The following is a 19,117-nucleotide window of genomic DNA, read 5'->3' as shown; positions in this document are numbered from 1 at the left end:
GGTGCCCATACACGGTGCATTTGTTCCGTGCGATGCGATGAGCGCTCCCGCGGGCATCTCATCGCACAGTACAAAAAGTATGTACTGCACATACTCAGTGCAAGGCACCGGAGCGCCCTAGGCGAGGTGTGATGGGGGCGCCCCGGTGCCCACCGGCTACACGGGGCGGGGGTCCACGCCATCTGAGGGGTACCTGCGGTGCCCACAGCAACTTACAGAGCCCCGTCGGGTGCCGCCGGCCGGCCAGGAGAGAGGGAGCTGCCCGCTGTACCGCCCAGCCGGAGTACAGTGCTGTTGTCCATCATCATCCGCCTGACGGCGGCGCGGGAATCGCTTCTGATTTTGAAAACACTGGCCGCACGCTGATTGGCTGAATCTCAGCCAATCAGCATGCGGCCAGTGTATTCAAACCCAGAAGCGATTCCCGCGCCGCCGCCGCCCGGCAGATGATGATGGAAGGCAGTGGGCAGCACTTTACTCCGGCTGGGTGGTACAGCGGGCGTCTCCCTCTCTCCTGGCAGGACGGCGGCACCCGACAGGGCTCTGTAAGTTGCGGTGAGGGCGCCACAGGTACCCCTCAGACCGCGCAGACCCCCCTCCTGCATATAGCCCCCACGCCGGATGGCGCCACAGGGACCCCTCAGATAGCACGGATCCCCCTGCTGCATATAGCCCCCACGTCGGATGGCGCCACAGGGACCCCTCAGATAGCACGGACCCCCCTGCTGCATATGGGGGGGAGTTCACCTCTGCTCTCCTTCGCTCACCTCCATCGGGGGGGACCTGGCTGCTCCGAACTGCCGCCCTCCAGTGGCCGGTGCCCTAGGCAAATGCCTAAAGCTGCCTAGTGGTGGCGCCGGCCCTGCACATACTTTATGTACTGCCCTCACATTGCATTGCATGCAAAACGCATGCGTTGCGATGCAGCCTATAACGGGTGCGATCATGGCATTGTGTATGGGCACCTTAAGATCTGTTGTTGTATTGATCTGTTTCTGTCTGTAAGCAGAGGGTCTAAGTGTCCCTCTGCAGTATGAATGGCACCTGCCACTGGCTCATATTAGGCTCACTGCTGCCATCTTGGATTTTTACAAAATAGCCACGGCATTGCTTCACTCCTCTGAACCAGCTATTAGTCACTGTGAAGTGGCGGGAGGCAGTCCAATGGCGTAGAGGGAAAGGTGAAGCTGAAGATGCTGTATAATAAAATATTAAAACATCAGTTTTTGTGTCTTTATTTTTATATTTCTTTTACAGGGGTACTATAGGTACCCCACCACTGTTTTTTGTGATTGTAAGTACACCATGAGAGAGGCTGGCTGGGACCTGTAGTCCTCCTGTAAAAGACAATATTAATCTTTCTCTAATGGGCAATCATCTTGTCCTGTGTGCCAGAACCTCTAGTTACGCCTCTAGTTTGGGCCATGAGTAAGAAGACCCTAGGGGGGACAAAAGGGTTAGTGCAGTATGGCAGGTTTTAAAAACTTTTTAGTGGTTTCTGTCCAACTTATTTTGGCCAGTCTTTCTTTTTTACCTGTAATTAATAGGTCAAAGAAGACAAAGAAAGAACAAGTTTTTGTGGGCACGCACATACTTTTTACCTTGCAAATTTCTGCAACAATTGTTTTTGTGTTTATTAGTTGGTGAGAAGAAAAAAAAATGACAAAGAAGCAGATATAGGAAGCCTTCAAGAGGGTGGAGAGAATGGAGAGAGATAAAATACCAACCAATCAGTTTTTGGCATTTTTCAAACAACTATTGGTTAGTACTTTATCTCTCTCCACTTTATCACTCAGTGATACCGTATCACTACAGTGGTTCCGTCTCTATAATATCTGATTTTTGAGATTATATATATATATATTTTGTGTTGGCATTTTAAGGTGATGCTCCAGTTGACATCATGTTAGTACTGGTCTTGCGTCAAATCACACTCTTAAGGCCCCCATACACTAGGGCGACTTGTCCTTAGGACAAGTCACCCCCGACTTCCCCCTGAGCTTCCCCGGCTGCTCCCCGGGGGAGCTTGATTAGATTGGCACTTGATGTGCCATTTTTTACATGTGATAAATCGTCTCGATTTATCACATGTAAAAAACCCGGGGAGCAGGGGGGGGGGGCTATAGAGGTGGGAGCAGGGGGTCTGGGGACGCTGCGGGGGACAGCGTCTGTGTCCCCCGCTGCTGGGGACAGCGTTTGTGTGCCCCGCTGCTGAGGACGCTGCGGGGGACAGCGTCTGTGTCCCCCGCTGCTGGGGACAGCGTTTGTGTGCCCCGCTGCTGAGGACGCTGCGGGGGACAGCGTCTGTGTCCCCCGCTGCTGGGGACAGCGTTTGTGTGCCCCGCTGCTGGGGACGCTGTGGGGGACAGCGTCTGTGTCCCCCGCTGCTGGGGACGCTGCGGGGGACACAAGCGGCATAGAGCCGGGCAGGGGGAGCCGGCGGGAGCTGTCAGTGTTGAATAAAAAAAAAAAGCCCATACAATGCATGGGCGGCCTGTGATTGGCTGAGCGCTCTCTCAGCCAGTCAGCAATTGGCTGAGAGAGCGCTCAGCCAATCACAGGCCGCCCATGCATTGTATGGGCTTTTTTATTTATTCAACACTGACAGCTCCCGCCGGCTCCCTCTGCCCGGCTCTATGCCGCTTGTGTCCCCCGCAGCGTCCCCAGCCCCCCCTGCTCCCTCTACCGCAGCAGCGCCGCCCCACTAGGTCCCAAGTCGGGTGGTCGGACGTGCAGCAGGTCCGACCACCCGACGCAGATCCGATGCGCACGGGACCGCGCATCAGATCTGAGGGGACATCAAAACTAGCCGATTTTGGTCCGATTTCGGCCAGATCCGACTGATCTGGCTGAAATCTGACCAAAATCGGCTAGTGTATGGGGGCCTTTAAGGTGGCCATACACACGCGGATTTATCTGTCTGGTTGGAACAAAAACCTGGTTATGGATGAGAGCAAATGACAGTTGACCATTTGCTTGGAAATGCTGGAAAACTGACAAACTGTCACTCATCCATAATCATGTTTTTGTTCCAACCAGCGAGATCTGAAGATAAATCTTACTAGTGTATGGGCACCTTAAGAAAGATAAATACATGATGTATTTGTGCAGCAGTAAGCACTTACCTGTTTGAGCGTTGTCATACAGCAGTAAATCATAAGATCCCTGGAATCCGGTCCGATAGTTTGTCCTGGTGCCATGATCCCACTGAACAACTACAGTTTTATCAGGCGTGGTAGGGCTGCCCTGACGTCCGATTTCCACCACAGTGCCCACGCTGCCCTCACCATTGTCCTGGTTTGCCCATTTCCAGTCCACTCCTCGCACCACACGCATTCCCACTTGCATGGCTGCTAAGGGATCACAGTCCATCTCACCCCTCCAGTGTTATCTCGGTGCACATTAGGGAAGACTTCCGCAGCTGGGGCTAACAGGCCCACCGCAAATTCCAACGCTCACCAGGCTGTTTACCTATGGAGGGAAAGCAACCGATTATTATGAGTAAAATTGTATGATATCAACAAATATAAAGAGAAATGACACACGCTGATCCTGTCATTAATAAAGTAAGGAGACCAGGGAAAGAGGATGATGATGGGAAGAAGTTACATTGATTTCAAATGCATCAGTAACAGCAGGAAAATCAGACATTTTCCGGAAAAATCAGCTATTAGTGAAACAAAAAGAGGTTTTCATTTATTCAGTAGATCTGTGACACATATATGGAGGGGTGTGGATTCGACAGTCATTAGTTCAACACCGTTGGGTCGACAGGCAGCAAGGCTGACAGGAATCTAGGTCGACATGGGCGAAGGTCAAAAAGTGTCTAGTTCGACATGGGACAAGGTCAACAAGGCTTTAGGTCGACAAATGTGTTCGGTCGACATGGGTTAGGTCGACAGGTTGCAAGGTTGACATGGTTTTTTTTCACAGTTTTTTTTACCCGAATGTTGACACAGTTGGAAGTCAACCGCAGCCCCTCGCATCGCTCGCAATGCTTCGGGCACGGTGCTTCGCTGCTCGGCACACTATTTTATTCTCCCACCACGCCCTAGTGGATGGTAGGGCATGAAATACCGCCTGTTGGCACGTCGGCTAAAAAAAAAAAATGTAAGAAACCCCATGTCAACCTTTTGACTGTCGATCTATGTTGATGTTGATCTAATGACCCTGTCGACCTAACCCATGTTGACCTAGACTCATGTCAACCTAAATGCATGTCGACCTAATATCCAATATCGCAGATGTATGTAAACCATTGGGTCAGTGGCGGCCCAGTCTTTTGAAAAGGATTTTTTTTCTATTCTCCCGGACCCTACTCTCTGATCCTTGTCCCCGTCTGCCGCTACCTTAGACCCTGCTCTCCGGTCCCCGCCTACTGCGCCAGGGCGCTGCTCCCCAGACCTCGCTCCCTGCCGCATTGGATGCGATACATCGTGGGTGCTTATGTGTTATGGAGAACAAAGAAAACCCTTATGCAAATTAGTTTAGAAATGAGAGCATCTGATTGGTTGATGCCATTGAGTTTACAGAAGAGAGCATCTGATTGGCTGATGCAAATGACTTTAGAAATGAGAGCATCTAATTGGTAGATGCTAATGAGTTTAGAAAGGAGAGCATAATATGATTGGTTGATGCAAATGAGTTTGAAAACAGCTGATCAGTGCTGCTGACAGAGCGTCCGACCTCTGAGTCTGATCCGAGACCGTGCATCGGATCAGATCAGATGTCATACCACCCCATTTTTTGGCCCGATCCTCCGGAATCGGGTGAAATCAGGCCCAAATCACGTGAAGTATGGGGCCTTAAAATATTGTGTAAATACAGATGACATGCTAAAACTGCAGTTGTTTTTTATGGTCACATCTCATGTCCAGCAGACAAAGCAACCCCAACATGACAGCAACTTCTGCGCAAACAAAGAGGAATAGTCAAATAACAGATAGATTAAATAATTTACAGTTCAGTGAAGCAATAAAGCTTGAGCAAACAAACGCAAGCCAATAACGAGAATGTAATTTCAGTCTGCTGCCCTGTATGTACTCTGTACTGCAGCACATCGGACGACTACTTATCATTGTGGTTTTCTCAGCACAAACATCAAAGCGAAGGTACAAAATTAAAAGATCACAGATACAGGTGAAACTCGAAACAAATTAGAATATCTTGCAAAAGTTCATTTATTTCACTAATTCAACTTAAAAAAAGATTAAACTAATATATTATTTATAGGGGTATTCAATCCCCGCCGCTATTTCCTACGAAGTGCTGATATACAGACCACACTGTGCTAGAAGCACTACAGCAGACAGCGACACCCCAGGCAGGGAAGAGGAACTGCATGGATTTTCAAAGATGGCGGGTGCTAGAATGAACACTAGAAAGAACACCACTCACCCACTAGTATCTACATGATGGTCAATCATAGCTGCAGCTTTTTTTCAATCTTGACAACAGCACATGGCAAATGTGTACTGTTAATGGATCTGTTTGCCAATATTGAATGTACATGTGGGGGATACATATGATATCCGGCAGCAGAGATGCCGGCAGTAAAAAGACCGACCGCGGAATCCTGATATGGACAATCCATCAGTAAGCTAACCCTCTCCCCCATCCCCCCTTATCCTATACCCCCCTTTCAGCAGCCTAACCCATTACCGTTGCTACAGCCTGATCCTTACCCTCCCCGCTAGCCGGTTACACCTTTACCCCGCTGCTGTAATTTAACCCTCCCGCTCCACAGCCTAACCCTTACCCCTCTGTTTTAATTGCCCAAACCTAATCCCCCTCTCTGAAGCTTATCCTCAGGTACCCCCAATAGTGCCTAAACCTACTACCACATTTTGGTTGTGCGCTAGCCCACCCTGTATACTCACTGATTGGGATGTCTGTATTCTGGCACCGACACCCTGATCCTCTTTGAGGTGCTGGTGGAGGTCTATTGGGTGTATTGAACACTGAATGCATCCCACATGGGGAGGTAGAGATAGTGTAACTGTGTACATCTGCTGGGTGTCTAACTGGATGACATAGGTCTATTTTCCTGGAAAAGGTCCCTTGTTTATTCGCTTCTGATAACCCTTTCTAAAGATTGTACTTATTTATCACAGGGGCCTTTGGGGTCAGTCCAGAGTCTCTAGGCAATAATAAATGGGATGGAAACAACAAAGCGCATAGACTGTGGCCAACAATTTTGAATGAAAGAAATAGCATTAATATAAATCTAGCCGAGGCTCTGGGGCATGTCAACGTTGTTTTCACTGTAACCGTTTCCATGCTTCTGGTTGGTTTGAAGTATCATATGGAATCCAATCATAAACGTGGGTATATTTCTTAAACTATTCTAATGTTGCTGATTGGCTTACAGTAAAGGGACAGTGTATATCAGGTTAAGCTGATGACTTTTTAAAAATAAGTAAAAGTTTAAAATTAAATTAATGGAAGCATAGGTGTAGTAGTGTTCATTCTAGCACCCGCCATCTTTGATAACCCATGTAGTTCCTCTTCCCTGCCTGGGGTGTCGCTGTCTGCTGCAGTGCTTCTAGCACAGTGTGGTCTGTATATCAGCACTAATATGCAAACCAGACCTGTGCTAGAAACAGCACAGCAGACAGCGACACCCCAGGCATGAAAGAGGAACTGCATGATTTTTTAAAGATGGCGGGTGCTAGAATGAACACTAGGTGTAGGTACTGGTTTTTGCAGGGCAGCACCAACCCCTACCGAAAACATCTCTTCCTACTCTTGCTTACTCCAGGGTTGCCTACCCTCCTGGATTGGCCGGGGGGGGGGTCCCGGAAATCGGATCCCCCTCCCGGCCCCCGGAAAGGTGGGTAATCCTCCCGGATTCTGCCTCACCCTCCGGATCTCCCCTGCAGCTGACCGGCCGCCTCATTGAATTACCGCGATTCGCAGCTATTTGCAGGGAGGGGAGGGGCTAAATATGCAAATAGTACAATTTAGCCCCACCCCTCTGGGGGTTCCAGTGCTGGGGGCGGGGCTTGATAACATCTACATCAGATCCCTGCCACCAAATGTGATGCTGACAGACTCCTCTCCGGGCTTCTCCCGGAGAGGAGAATTTAAAAGTAGGCAAGTATGGCTTACTCCCAGGGAAGGGGCAGCCTTTCTAAATTCAAGAGGGACGATATAAAACTGCTACATAAGACTTTCAGAGTTGCCCATAATTGTATTTATATGGATGGGATTAAGGTTTATTTTCCCATATGGAGAATTTGTCATCCCTGCCTGTCTACCCCTCCCCTTAAAGGCCCCCATACAGTATGCGACTTCTCTGAATGAGTCACCCGAGACCTCCCCAGGTGGAAGGATCGCAGGCGATGGTCCATTTGCATGTGAGGTCAGAGGTCAGACATGCAGCACATCTGAACTCCGACTCTGGTCGATGCGCATCGGACCGAATGTCATCCGCATGAGATTTTGGGCGATTTCATCTGATTTCTCTGCCTTATCTGCTGGAATCGGGTGAGATCAGGCCCAAATCACACAGTGTATGGGGGCCTTTAGAATGTAAGCTCTCACGGGTAGGACCATCTTCTCTCCTTACCCGAAATGTTATGTAATCCTTGGTTTCTGCCAACCCGCTGCTTATTGGAGTGTTATGACCCCTGATTCAGCAATGTATATAAACCTTGTCCTTGCCTGGCATTGTCTTGTACAGCGAGTGGCTTCTTGTTTTGCGCATATGTTTTTGTACTTTGTTGGTTGCTGCAGAACTGTTGTGGCAGCAGATAAATAAAGGATAATACAGGTTGAGTATCCCTTATCCAAAATGCTCGGGACCCGAAGAATTTTGGATAATGGATTATTCCGTATTTTGGAATATTTTTATATTTCAATGATGTATCTTGAGGTATCTTGCATTTATGCCGTACAAACACATCAAACACATGAAATACACACAAAGATATTTTATTTATAACAAGGTTTCAAAACCTGAAACAAAGTTTGTGTACTATCTCAGGCACTGACATTGAATGCCAAGCAATCATGTTCTTGCAATTAGTTAGTGCCAGTTACATATCATGTCCCCAGTAGTGCCAGTTACAGATTTCCACAGTAGTGCCAGTTACAGATTTCCACAGTAGTGCCAGTAACATATCATCTCCCCAGTAGTGCTGGTACAAATCCCTAGTAGTGCCAGTTACATATCATGTCCCCAGAAGTGGCAGTTACATATCATGTCCCCAGTAGTGCCAGTTACAGATTTCCACACTAGTGCCAGATACAGATGTCCACAGTAGTGTCAGTTACATATCATGTCCCCAGTAGTGCTGGTACAGATCCCTAGTAGTGCCAGTAACATATCATCTCCCCAGTAGTGCTGGTACAAATCCCTAGTAGTGCCAGTTACATATCATGTCCCCAGTAGTGCCAGTTACATATCATGTCCCCAGTAGTGCCAGTTACATATCATGTCCCCAGTAGTGCCAGTTACATATCATGTCCCCAGTAATGCTAGTTACATATCATGTCCCCAGTAGTGCTGGTACAGCTCCCTAGTAGTGCCAGTTACATATCATGTCTCCAGTAGTGCTGGTACAGATTCCTAGTAGTGCCAGTTACATATCATTTCCCCAGTAGTGCCAGTTACATATCATGCCCCCAGTAGTGCCAGCTACATATCATGTCCCCAGTAGTGCCAGTTACATATCATGTCCCCAGTAGTGCCAGTTACAGATGTCCCCAGTAGTGCCAGTTACATATCATGTCCACAGTAGTGCCAGTTACATATCATCTCCCCAGTAGTGCTGGTACAAATCCCTAGTAGTGCCCGTTACATATCATGTCCCCAGTAGTGCCCGTTACATATCATGTCCCCAGTTGTGCTGGTACAGATCCCTAGTAGTGCCAGTTACATATCATGTCCCCAGTAGTGCCAGTTACATATCATGCCCCAGTAGTGCCATTTACATATGTCCCCAGTAGTGCCAGTTGCAAATCATGTCCCCAGTAGTGCCAGTTGCAAATCATGTCCCCAGTATTGCCATTACATATCATGTCCCCAGTAGTGCCAGTTACATATCATGTCCCCAGCAGTGCCAGTTACATATCATGTCCCCAGCAGTGCCAGTTACATACCATGTCCTCTGTAGTGCGAGTTACATATCATGTCCCCAGTAGTGCCAGTTACATACCATGTCCCCATTAATGCCAGTTACATATCATGTCCCCAGTAGTGCCAGTTACATATCATATCCCCAGTAGTGCCAGTTACATATCATGTACTCAGTAGTGCCAGTTACATATCTTGTCCCCAGCAGTGCCAGTTACATACTGTATCATGTCCCCAGCAGTGCCAGTTACATATCATGTCCCCAGCAGTGCCAGTTACATATCATGTCCCCAGTAGTGCCAGTTACATACCATGTCCCCAGTAGTGCCAGCTACATATCATGTCCCCAGTAGTGCCAGTTACATATCATGCCCCCAGTAGTGCCAGTTACATATCATGTCCCCAGTAGTGCCAGTTACATATCATGTCCCCAGTAGTGCTGGTACAGATCCCTAGTAGTGCCAGTTACATATCATGTCCCCAGTAGTGCCAGTTACATATCATGTCCCCAGTAGTGCCAGTTACATATCATGTCCCCAGTAGTGCCAATTAAATATCATGTCCCCATTAGTGCCAGATACAGATGTCCACATAAGTGCCAGTTACATATCATGTCCCCAGTAGTGCCAGTTACATATCATGTCCCCAGTAGTGCCAGATACAGATGTCCACACTAGTGCCAGTTACATATCATGTCCCCAGTAGTGCCAGTTACATATCATGTCCCCAGTAGTGCCAGTTACATATCATGTCCCCAGTAGTGCCAGATACAGATGTCCACAGTAGTGCCAGTTACATATCATGTCCCCAGTAGTGCCAGTTACATATCATGTCCCCAGTAGTGCCAGTTACGTATCATGTCCCCAGTAGTGCCAGTTACATATCATGTCTCCAGTAGTGCCAGTTACATATCAGATGCTATCTGCTGACACCATATTTACAGTGTGTACGACATCATCCATTCAATGCCGCTGAAATATAGAACACATAAAATGCTCAAAGCCAAAATAGGACTATGACGACATATAGAACTATGCTAATGAGTCGCAGTAATGAATTCGGGATTTACAAGGCCCGGCCACGTGGCGTTACATCACATAAAACGTTGGCTTGCATTGAGAACTTTAATCCTCATTTACAACTGACAAGGCAAAACAGCATTACAGGGACTCGCTGGATAATGCCACTGACGTGATGTGAGATCATGTGACAGGGCAAGTGAGGACTTTGTACAACTTTCATTCTATGAGATCACTAACTCAAACCAGGGGTACTGTAGTCTTACTAAAGCTTCTAAAAAGAAAAAGTGGTTGTGTTATCCATACCAACCGGAGTCTAGCTATCAGTTCTCTACTGCAAACTAGAAAATTATTAGAATTTGATTGGTTGCCACGGGCAACAGCAACACTTTTCATTTCTAGAAGCGTTAATAAATTAGCCTTCTGGCTTCTTGGCTGCACAGGATTACTGCTATGGGCCTCCACACCTCTACTACTATGAATTTACACCGGAGTGGCTCCAATCGACAAATCCCAAAGTCCTGGAAATATAAAAAACTATACTGCGGCATAACTAAATTTCACATTTTTACGTTTCGCAAATAAATGAAAAACTGATTCAGGCCCGGAGTTTACATTATTTACTTATATTTAATTGGTTTCCGTTGCGGATGCATTCTTTAGTCTTTTTTTTTATATTCAAAATATTTTTTTTTTATTGAATACATGTAAAGTTAAGCATGGGGAAGGCAAAAAAGGAAGGGGGTAAAATGGGGGGCTGTCAGGGAGATAGGCCAACCGCAGACATCAAACAGACAGAAAAAAAGGGAATCACAAAATATACAGATCAGTTGCGGGTTATATAAACTGAAAGGAGGGGACGAGCTTCTCGAGGTGTGTAGAGCTTGCAGGGGTACCAATGTACATTTTACATCTGCCCCCCCTGCAGTGCACATGGTTTTGTCCATCTAAGAAGGAATTTGACAGGAGTGAACCAGAAAAAGGCCCTCAGTGTTTGTGAAAAATGTGCAGTGCAGATCATATATATATATATATCTTATATATTTAGCCAGATCTGTCACTCATCCCCTGTGTGTATAACGGTGTGCGGGGTTACAAGAGTGATTGACAGCGTCAGGACACCCCCTGCCCAGCATTATACACAAACCCACCCCCCCTAGGGAAAAGACCAGCATTATACACATCCCCACCCACTTTGAAAACACCACCCCCCCACCCACAGCCAGGGCTACAGCACACACCCGCCATAACCAACTGGTGCAGGTGAGCTGTGGCTCTGCCCGCACCCCCCCTGCGAACGGGTCTGCCCGAACCCCCCGCAAACGTGTCTGCCCGCACCCCCCCTTCCTCAGCAAGCGGGTCTAGCCGCACCCCCCTGCGATAGCGTGTCTGCCTGCAACCCCTCCCGCACGAACAGGTCTGCCCGCAACACCCCCCCCCCCCCCCCCCCCACGAACGGGTCTTCACGCACCACCTGTTCACTGTACACCTGATGACGGGGCCAAGGAGCCTTGAAACGTTGTGATTAATGCACACTTTTTCTCTCATCGGTGTGAAGTCCCTGGAGTGCCATGCGGTGTACTTCCCCTAACTAGGGCTATCAGTACATCCTCACCCCATCTATCATTGTTTTGCAAGTGCACTCGGGCAGCTGTATCCTTTGGAGGAGTGCCGAGTCTACCAGACCACTATATATATATACCATATCACTGTGTTGTCATTAGATTTACTAGAGACACAACACAACACAACATGTGCTCATCTTAAAAATTGATTCCCTCAGATTAGGTGTCACATCAGTCCACCATGTAAGGTATTCAATGACTGCACAGACCACAGACAAAATAAAACTCTCCTTTGTAACAGTCATATTGAAAAAAAAAAAAAAAAGGCTTGCCCGGGGGAACACTATCACAACACAGAGGGTGCAGATACAAAAACCTTGTATCTGCCTCCAAATCCAGACAGACTATTGCCAAATGCCAAAGATATGAAAGAATTAACCCCAGGGCATTTCATTCTTTTGTCCTGTAGCTAAAAAAAATAAAGGAGGAGCAGTTTAGATAGGCATCAGACTGTGATGTACTTGGCTGCCCCTGGTGAGAACAGGGACACGCCATCTCAGATACACAGATGTCACAGAAAGGAGCCTGTAAGACAAATCAGATGGGCTTTCCGACTTATGCCTCCTCTCATTGTAAATGCAAATGTTCAGAGTAACAGAGGGGTGGAACAGACGGATGTAATGGTACATATAATACCAGGGGCATCATCTGTAAAGACAATGTGCTATATTTCATGGTACGAATAGTACTATAGGGGGTAAGCTTGAAGAGAGATACAATTGCGAGAGATAAAGTACCAGCCAATCAGCTCCCTCCTGTCATTTTTCAAACACAGTCTGTAAAATGTAAGGCCGAAACGGATTGGCTGTTTTTTTATCTCTCACAATGTCATCTTCCTCCCTGTGCCTTCTCCTCTTCTATCCATAAGTGTGCTGTGAGCAGGGCCGGCGCCACCACTAGGCAGGTATAGGCATTTGCCTAGGGTGTCGGCCACTGGAGGGCGGTACTGAGCCGTCGAGGAGAGGTACCATAGAGAGGTACCACAGAAACAGGGAGAGGGGAGCAGGTGAGTCAGTGAGCTTCCCCCCCCCATCCCACCCGTGAATCAACGATGACCCCCCTGGACACGGAGGGGTGCGGGCACCACACACCCTCCCCCCGTGCCGCAGTATCGTTCGCACCCTTCCCCCCCTCCAGAGCGTGGGTAGTGCCCGCTGAAATCTCCCCCCCCCCCCCCCCCGAGCGTGTGTAGTGCCGTGAGGAGCAGGCGGGGGACTTGCACTGGCCCTGGCTGTGAGTGGGTTGAACTAAGCTGAAACATAAAACAAATCGGCCCATTGTCCAATGGTGGGGTGTTTAGCACATGCGTGAATGTGCATCTGCAAACCCATGGAGCAAACGCCTTGGGTGAATTTCACAGTCGCTGGGCCATTCGCTCCAGAGGGGTTAATAGGGGGCAGGAGCAGGGAAACGCCCCTGGGAACGCAGACGAGTCAATGCATGCTCGGGTGGACGTCTGACAGCACGTGACATCAGCACCTTTTTGGCGACCTGTGGCAAAAATAGGAGTCAGTTTAGACTGAATCAGGCCCAAAGTGCTCTAGGTGGAACCAGTAGCTATCAGTAATCCAATACGTGATATATAAATGCATACCTCCCAACTGTCCCGATTTTCGCAGGACCGTCCCTTTTTTTGGGGACGATCCCGTGTTCTGCGCGGGGCCCTCCGGTGTCCCATCTACCCGGCGATGATCAGAGCAGCGGTGGATTGACGCTGTATCTATTCCCAGACTTAGAGAGCATGGGGGTACGGCCAGCAGCTCACAGCACAAATGGGCATGGCCTTGTGGGAGCGCGCAAACTTTGGGTCTCATTCATTGGACTCACACGTTGGGAGGTATGTAAATAATAGTTACTATGATTGGTTCATATGGGCAAAATCCCACTTTTCTTTTTTAGAATATTCTGATAAAATGTCACCCTTAAGCCGCGTGCGCATGGTGCGATTTGGCCGAGCCATTTATAATAAAAATCGCCTCGGTTAGCTGAAATCGCACCGCGTATACACTGCGGGTGATAGCGACGCACGGCCCCATAGCGCCACTATCACCAGGCGATATAGACAGTAGCTGAACGTCTGTGTGTATTTAGCCTATGGCCAAATATACACATATAGTCACAATTGCTGAGTGACCTAAGCCAGCAGCCTGCCGTGTGTACAGCCCTTTAGCCTTGGTCTTATCAGCATTGCCAGAACTAGCTATTATCAGTCCTAGCACAGTCTTTCTGGTGTATCCTATTATACGGTCACGGACAGTTATGTATTTACTCTTTTGTCTGAGTGCCCTGCTTTCTTGTCCTACAGTTACCCTTCCCCAGATCTGGCTCTGTCTCCCTTCCCTGTCCCACTGTAATCCAGCATTTCTTTTGAAGTCCAGTCCTGACTGCCTGAAGGAGCATCCTGAGGGAAAATGCAGCTGCTACAGGCACAAGTAAACCACAATGACATGATAACTTGCGTCTCTGGTTCACACGTCCTTCTCTCTTCCTAATGTCAATGCTATGCCATCTGGCTTGCCTGTTAACCCCTGTTGCGTCTGTGTCCAGCTTCTGCTTCTGCAAACACTCTACTCCTGAAACAAAAAGGGCCGTTTGATGAGTGTGGTCAATTTCTTCTCATATGGCAAATCTTACCACCCTGTCCGGTCGTCACCTTTATTTGACTGACAACACTCAAAGAGTGGTTTTTCCACTGACCGGGACATCCACTTGCTGTCCATTTAAGCCATTTTCCATTAAAACAGGGGGTGGACAATAAGTGTCCCTCTAATTGCCGTTGAACTACAGATCCCAGGCATTCTGAGCTAACTTTGAGATTGGACCACTAGGATGTGCAATCCCACAGCAGTTGGGGGGGCTGCTTACTTCTCCTGGGTTCCTTCACCCCTCTGTTACCTTATCAGTAGCTCCCTGTAGATTACTTCTAACGACTGCAACATGAATATACTCAATAACACCTGTCTGCAAGCAGAGAAGACTCATTCTCCTCAGAAATGGGAAAAAGAATTAGTGTCCTTGTGCCTCCGGGCCCCTAATTAATATTTATGCGTCCTAAATCACCTGGTAAGGAAGTGAACCTGGGTTAGAATGAATCTGCGTAAAACAGAGAACGTAAATTCATTTATTTTTTCGATTTTAATTTTTAATCCAGGCGCCGCATTCTTTTTTGTCTTTTTTTTTTGTGTGGAATTAGCCTGACAATCTACAATGGCAGTGTGGAAGAAGATATGATCCAGGTCAGTGTTCCCATTAAATCTGCAGACCCACAGAAACTCCCATGTGCGTTGTGCCAGTAACCTTGTATTGTCAGCAAGCCCCTCTGTAATACAAAATGTTAATATGTGCACTTCTGATACTCAATCTTTACCCTGCTCCCGCTCTACTTTCTATTCCCACACAACAACCTAAAAATACTGACGGATGACATGATTTGCTTCTAAGTAGCTGAATCATAGCTGCCTACCCTCCTGCATTTTGCAGGAGACTCCCTGAAATAGCAGCAATCTCCCTCTCTCCCTCATTAGTCTACCAATCTCCCTAATTTCACTGAGCCCACATTACACTGTTACAGTTTGGGGGAAAAGAGAAATGAGAGACAGATACATTTACATGGAATCATCAGCACCATTTCTCAGCACTGTACCAAGTATAGTAACTCTTACTACCTGCTTTGGGGCTCATCTACATTTGGATGCAAATCATTTTTAAAAAAATCTCTTTTCACAATCTCTCCATATATGGAACTAGACACGCCCTTTGGGTGGAGCATGACAGGCCACCTCAGTGGGGTGCTGTGCAAAATTCTATTTCCAACTATAATCTCCCTGAAACAAGTTTTCAAAAGTAGGCAAGTATGAGCTGAATGTACCATTAAGTACTAGTGCTGTGAAGAAACATCAGTCCGTCAGCTGTTTAATCAGTATCTAGCCCTGCCCTGATATCTGGTTGGAGCGGCATCATTCTGTATGGCAAAATACTACACTCCATAGTTTGATGTCGGTATATCCCATTGGTTGGGATCATTTGGTCTACAGCATGGTGGTCGACAGTCATCAGGTCGACACCATTAGGTCGACATGGGAAAAGGTCGACTTAAGTCTAGGTCGACATGGGAAAATGTCAACATGGTTCTAGGTCGAAAGGTCATTAATTCGACAGGTCATTAGTTAGACAATGTCTAGGTGGACAGTCAAAAGCTCGACATGGGGTTATTCACTGTTTTTTTTTACCTGAATGTCAACACAGTCGACATGGACACAGTTTAAAGTGCACCACATCCCCTCGCATCGCTCGCTGCAGTCGCTATGAGTGATTAGCGGCCGGGGCGATGTATTAACAGCCGCACAGGCATTAAATCGCCCCGGCTGCTTCGCCAGCTCAGGGCTAGCGTTGTCCTATCCCCCACTACGGGGACCACGCTAGCCCTGCTTCTGGCTTGGTAAGCCGCGAGTGCGTATGCGCAGGGGAGCCGATCAGGAGAGCCGTTCACGCTGGGCACAACGGCTCTCCTTATCGGCTTGGGGGGGGGGTGTTAATACATCTGCCTTTAACGTTTTCCAGCTTCTCCACGTTATGCTGGAGAAGCGGGACTCGTTATTTAAAAAACGTTATAGGCAGATTGATACACCTCCCCCACAATTACATAAAGGGGCGTACAGCATTTTTTAAGCGATCTGACTAGATCATGGAGCATGGATCGCTCCGTGTGTATGCCCCCCCCAGCGATGGCGAGGCGCAGCCACCGCCCACAGGGAGAGATAGTGGATGCACGGTCTTTCCCTCTAAGATTGCCGGGTTTTGTCTATAAGCATAGGTAAAATATGCTGAGCCCAGACACATCGCGGGTGCACCGCATGTGTGCCGAGATCTGTGCTGAGCGATCCTGCTTAAGCAAAACGCTCAGCACCGCCAGCTCCCGTTGCCCTGTGTGTACGGGGCTTAAGATGTGCTGGCTACAAGGAAGCAGAATACTAGGCCCACAATACCTAGGGGGACATTTACTAAGATGTGAAATACACTTCACAGGTCATGTTGCTATGGGCAATCAATCACATCCTGTTTACTATCTTCTAGAGGGTGGTAAATAAATAAGAAGTAGCTTCTGATTGGTTGCCCATAGCAACATGACCTGTGCAGTGTATTTCACATCTTAGTAAATTCACCCACTATCTATTACTGTATCTTCTAGAAGGTGCTAAATAAATAGATTCTGATTGGTTTCCCATAACAACAGCCTATGGGGGAGATTCTCTAAGAATCTTCGCCCCCCTTCGCATATTTAATTATCGTATATGCTGTAACATATGCAATAATTATAGCAAAGGACAGCTCTTGTGTTAAGAGCTGTCCTTTGCGGTGAGAGTCGCCGGGTCCCAGCAGGTCCCGGCGGCTCTCCCCTCCCTCCCACACCCGGCGCTGCTGCGCCGGGCTCTCCTCCTCCCTGCACCCGGAAGAGGTTCAGTGCAGGGAGGTCACAGGTCCGGGCAGCACTGCGCTGTGCTGCCCGGACACAGGTGAGGGGGGAGAGGGCGATGCGGGGCGGCGGCGTGGGGCGGCGGAGGGTTGCGATAGAAGCCCATTGGCTTCTATGGGGCATCGCCAGATTTTTCTGGCGATGCCCCCCCCCGCGGTAACCCGGCAGGGGATGCTTACAGCATCCCAAAATGCGGTAAAAACCCAGATAACGGGGTTTTTACCGCATTTTTAGCTTAGAGAATCTCCCCCTATGTGAACTAGAACCCCCATCAGTAAATTTCCCCCTAATAGTAACTAGTCAGGCTCACACGTTCAGTGTATGGGTTCTGCACCAAGACGGTATGTAGGAATCCGCTAGGTGCGGTGTGTAACGCCGGTCCCTAGGGGCTATGCGGCAGGAAACTGTGTCAAAACAATCAGCACTACCTCTACTCAGTCTGAAATAAGAAACCATGCCGTTACACAGGTGTATACATAAAATAAGATGTATTATAATTAATAAATGATATATAATTACATATTTTTGTGACTATGCAGTTAACGCTATCAGACTAAACAGAGGTAGCATTATTAAGGCCCCCATACACTAGGGCGACTTGCGATTTACCCTGAGCTTCCCCGGCAGCTCCCCGGGGGAGCTTGATAACATTTGGCACTTGATGTGCCATATTTTACATGTGATAAATCGGTTGCGATTTATCACATGAAAAATCCGGGGAGCTGCAGGCGGGGGGGGGGGGGGGAGCGGCAGGATGGGAGTGGAGACCAGCCGGGGGCGTGACAGGAGCAGACTGGGGGCGGGGTCCGGTCCTGGGTACCTGTAGGTGCAGGCTGTAATCTGTATTGTGCACTGGGAGAGCCTCAGCCTCTTCAGATGTAGCGGCGCTGCGGCAGGCAGGGTCAGGAGCGGGGGCCGCAGATGCAGAGAGACCGGGTGCGCGGCGCGAGAATAGAAAGAAATCCCATTCAAAGGACTGGGCGGCCGCTGATTGGCTGAGAACTCAGCCAATCAGCGGCCGCCCAGTCTTTTGAATAGGATGGTTTCTATTCTCCCGCTCGCCGTGGGGACCACAGAGCTGCGGGAGAATAGAAACCATCCTATTCAAAAGACTGAGCGGCCGCCCAGTCCTTTGAATGGGATTTCTTTCTATTCTCGCGCCGCGCACGCGGTCTCTCTGCATCTGCGGTCCCCGCTCCTGACGCAGCGCCGCTACATCTGAAGAGGCTGAGGCTCTCCCAGTGCACAATACAGATTACAGCTTGCACCTACAGGTACCCAGGACCGGACCCCGTCCCCAGCCTGCTCCTGCCACTCACCCAGACGGCTGCACATGATTAATCTTATGTGCAGACCGTCAGACATCCGGATCTGATCCGATGTACACGGGACCGCGCATCGGATCAGATCGGATGTCATACACTACGCAATTTGCCCAGTTTCACCCGATTTCTCGGCCCAATCCTCCAGAACCGGGTGAAATCGGGGTCAAATCGCGTAGTGTATGGGGGCCTTTAGGCTCTCGCCCGCAGGATTTGTATAGTGGTCTACAATGACGATCATTGGTCTGCCCCCGAGCAGATCCCTCGTGCTCCGCCCTGATCACTTTGTAGGCTAATTGCGGGGAAAGGCTATTCAATAAAATAAAAATTGGGAAAGCTACTTTTAGGGGACTGCGGCAGAGACCTCCATTACCTGCTGCGACCCCTCCATTCCCTCCAGCAGCTGCATACCACACGGGCTTCTATAAAGGAGCAATCGTGCCAGATTTAGCAATATCCGGAATGTGAAGCATTGCTGAGATTTGCCCGGCAGCTACCGCCCGCTGTAGACTATGGGCTGTAGTTTGTATTTACCGTCAGCAGAGGGTTCTGGCATCACACTCGGCACATCGCAAGGCGCCATATTATACAACACTCTG

General features: G+C 48.6%; 1 protein-coding gene across 3 annotated transcripts in view; it reads right to left on the bottom strand.

Moving 5' to 3' along the window:
• The window catches only part of MIB2 (MIB E3 ubiquitin protein ligase 2), a 111,226-nt gene that overhangs the window by 58,543 nt on the left and 33,566 nt on the right, over positions 1 to 19,117 (bottom strand). For all 3 annotated transcript variants that reach the window (XM_083163399.1, XM_083163398.1, XM_083163400.1), the window contains exon 2: positions 3,126 to 3,471. In XM_083163399.1, coding sequence (XP_083019525.1) covers positions 3,126 to 3,372 — 247 coding nt within the window. In that variant the 5' untranslated portion in view covers positions 3,373 to 3,471. The remainder of the gene's footprint in view (positions 1 to 3,125; positions 3,472 to 19,117) is intronic.

This window comes from Crinia signifera, chromosome 19, assembly GCF_055691185.1.
Source record: "Crinia signifera chromosome 19, ASM5569118v1, whole genome shotgun sequence".
Taxonomy (NCBI): Eukaryota; Metazoa; Chordata; class Amphibia; order Anura; family Myobatrachidae; genus Crinia; species Crinia signifera.
The sequence above is the reverse complement of the archived record's forward strand: the minus strand, read 5'-3'. Positions and strand labels throughout refer to the sequence as shown.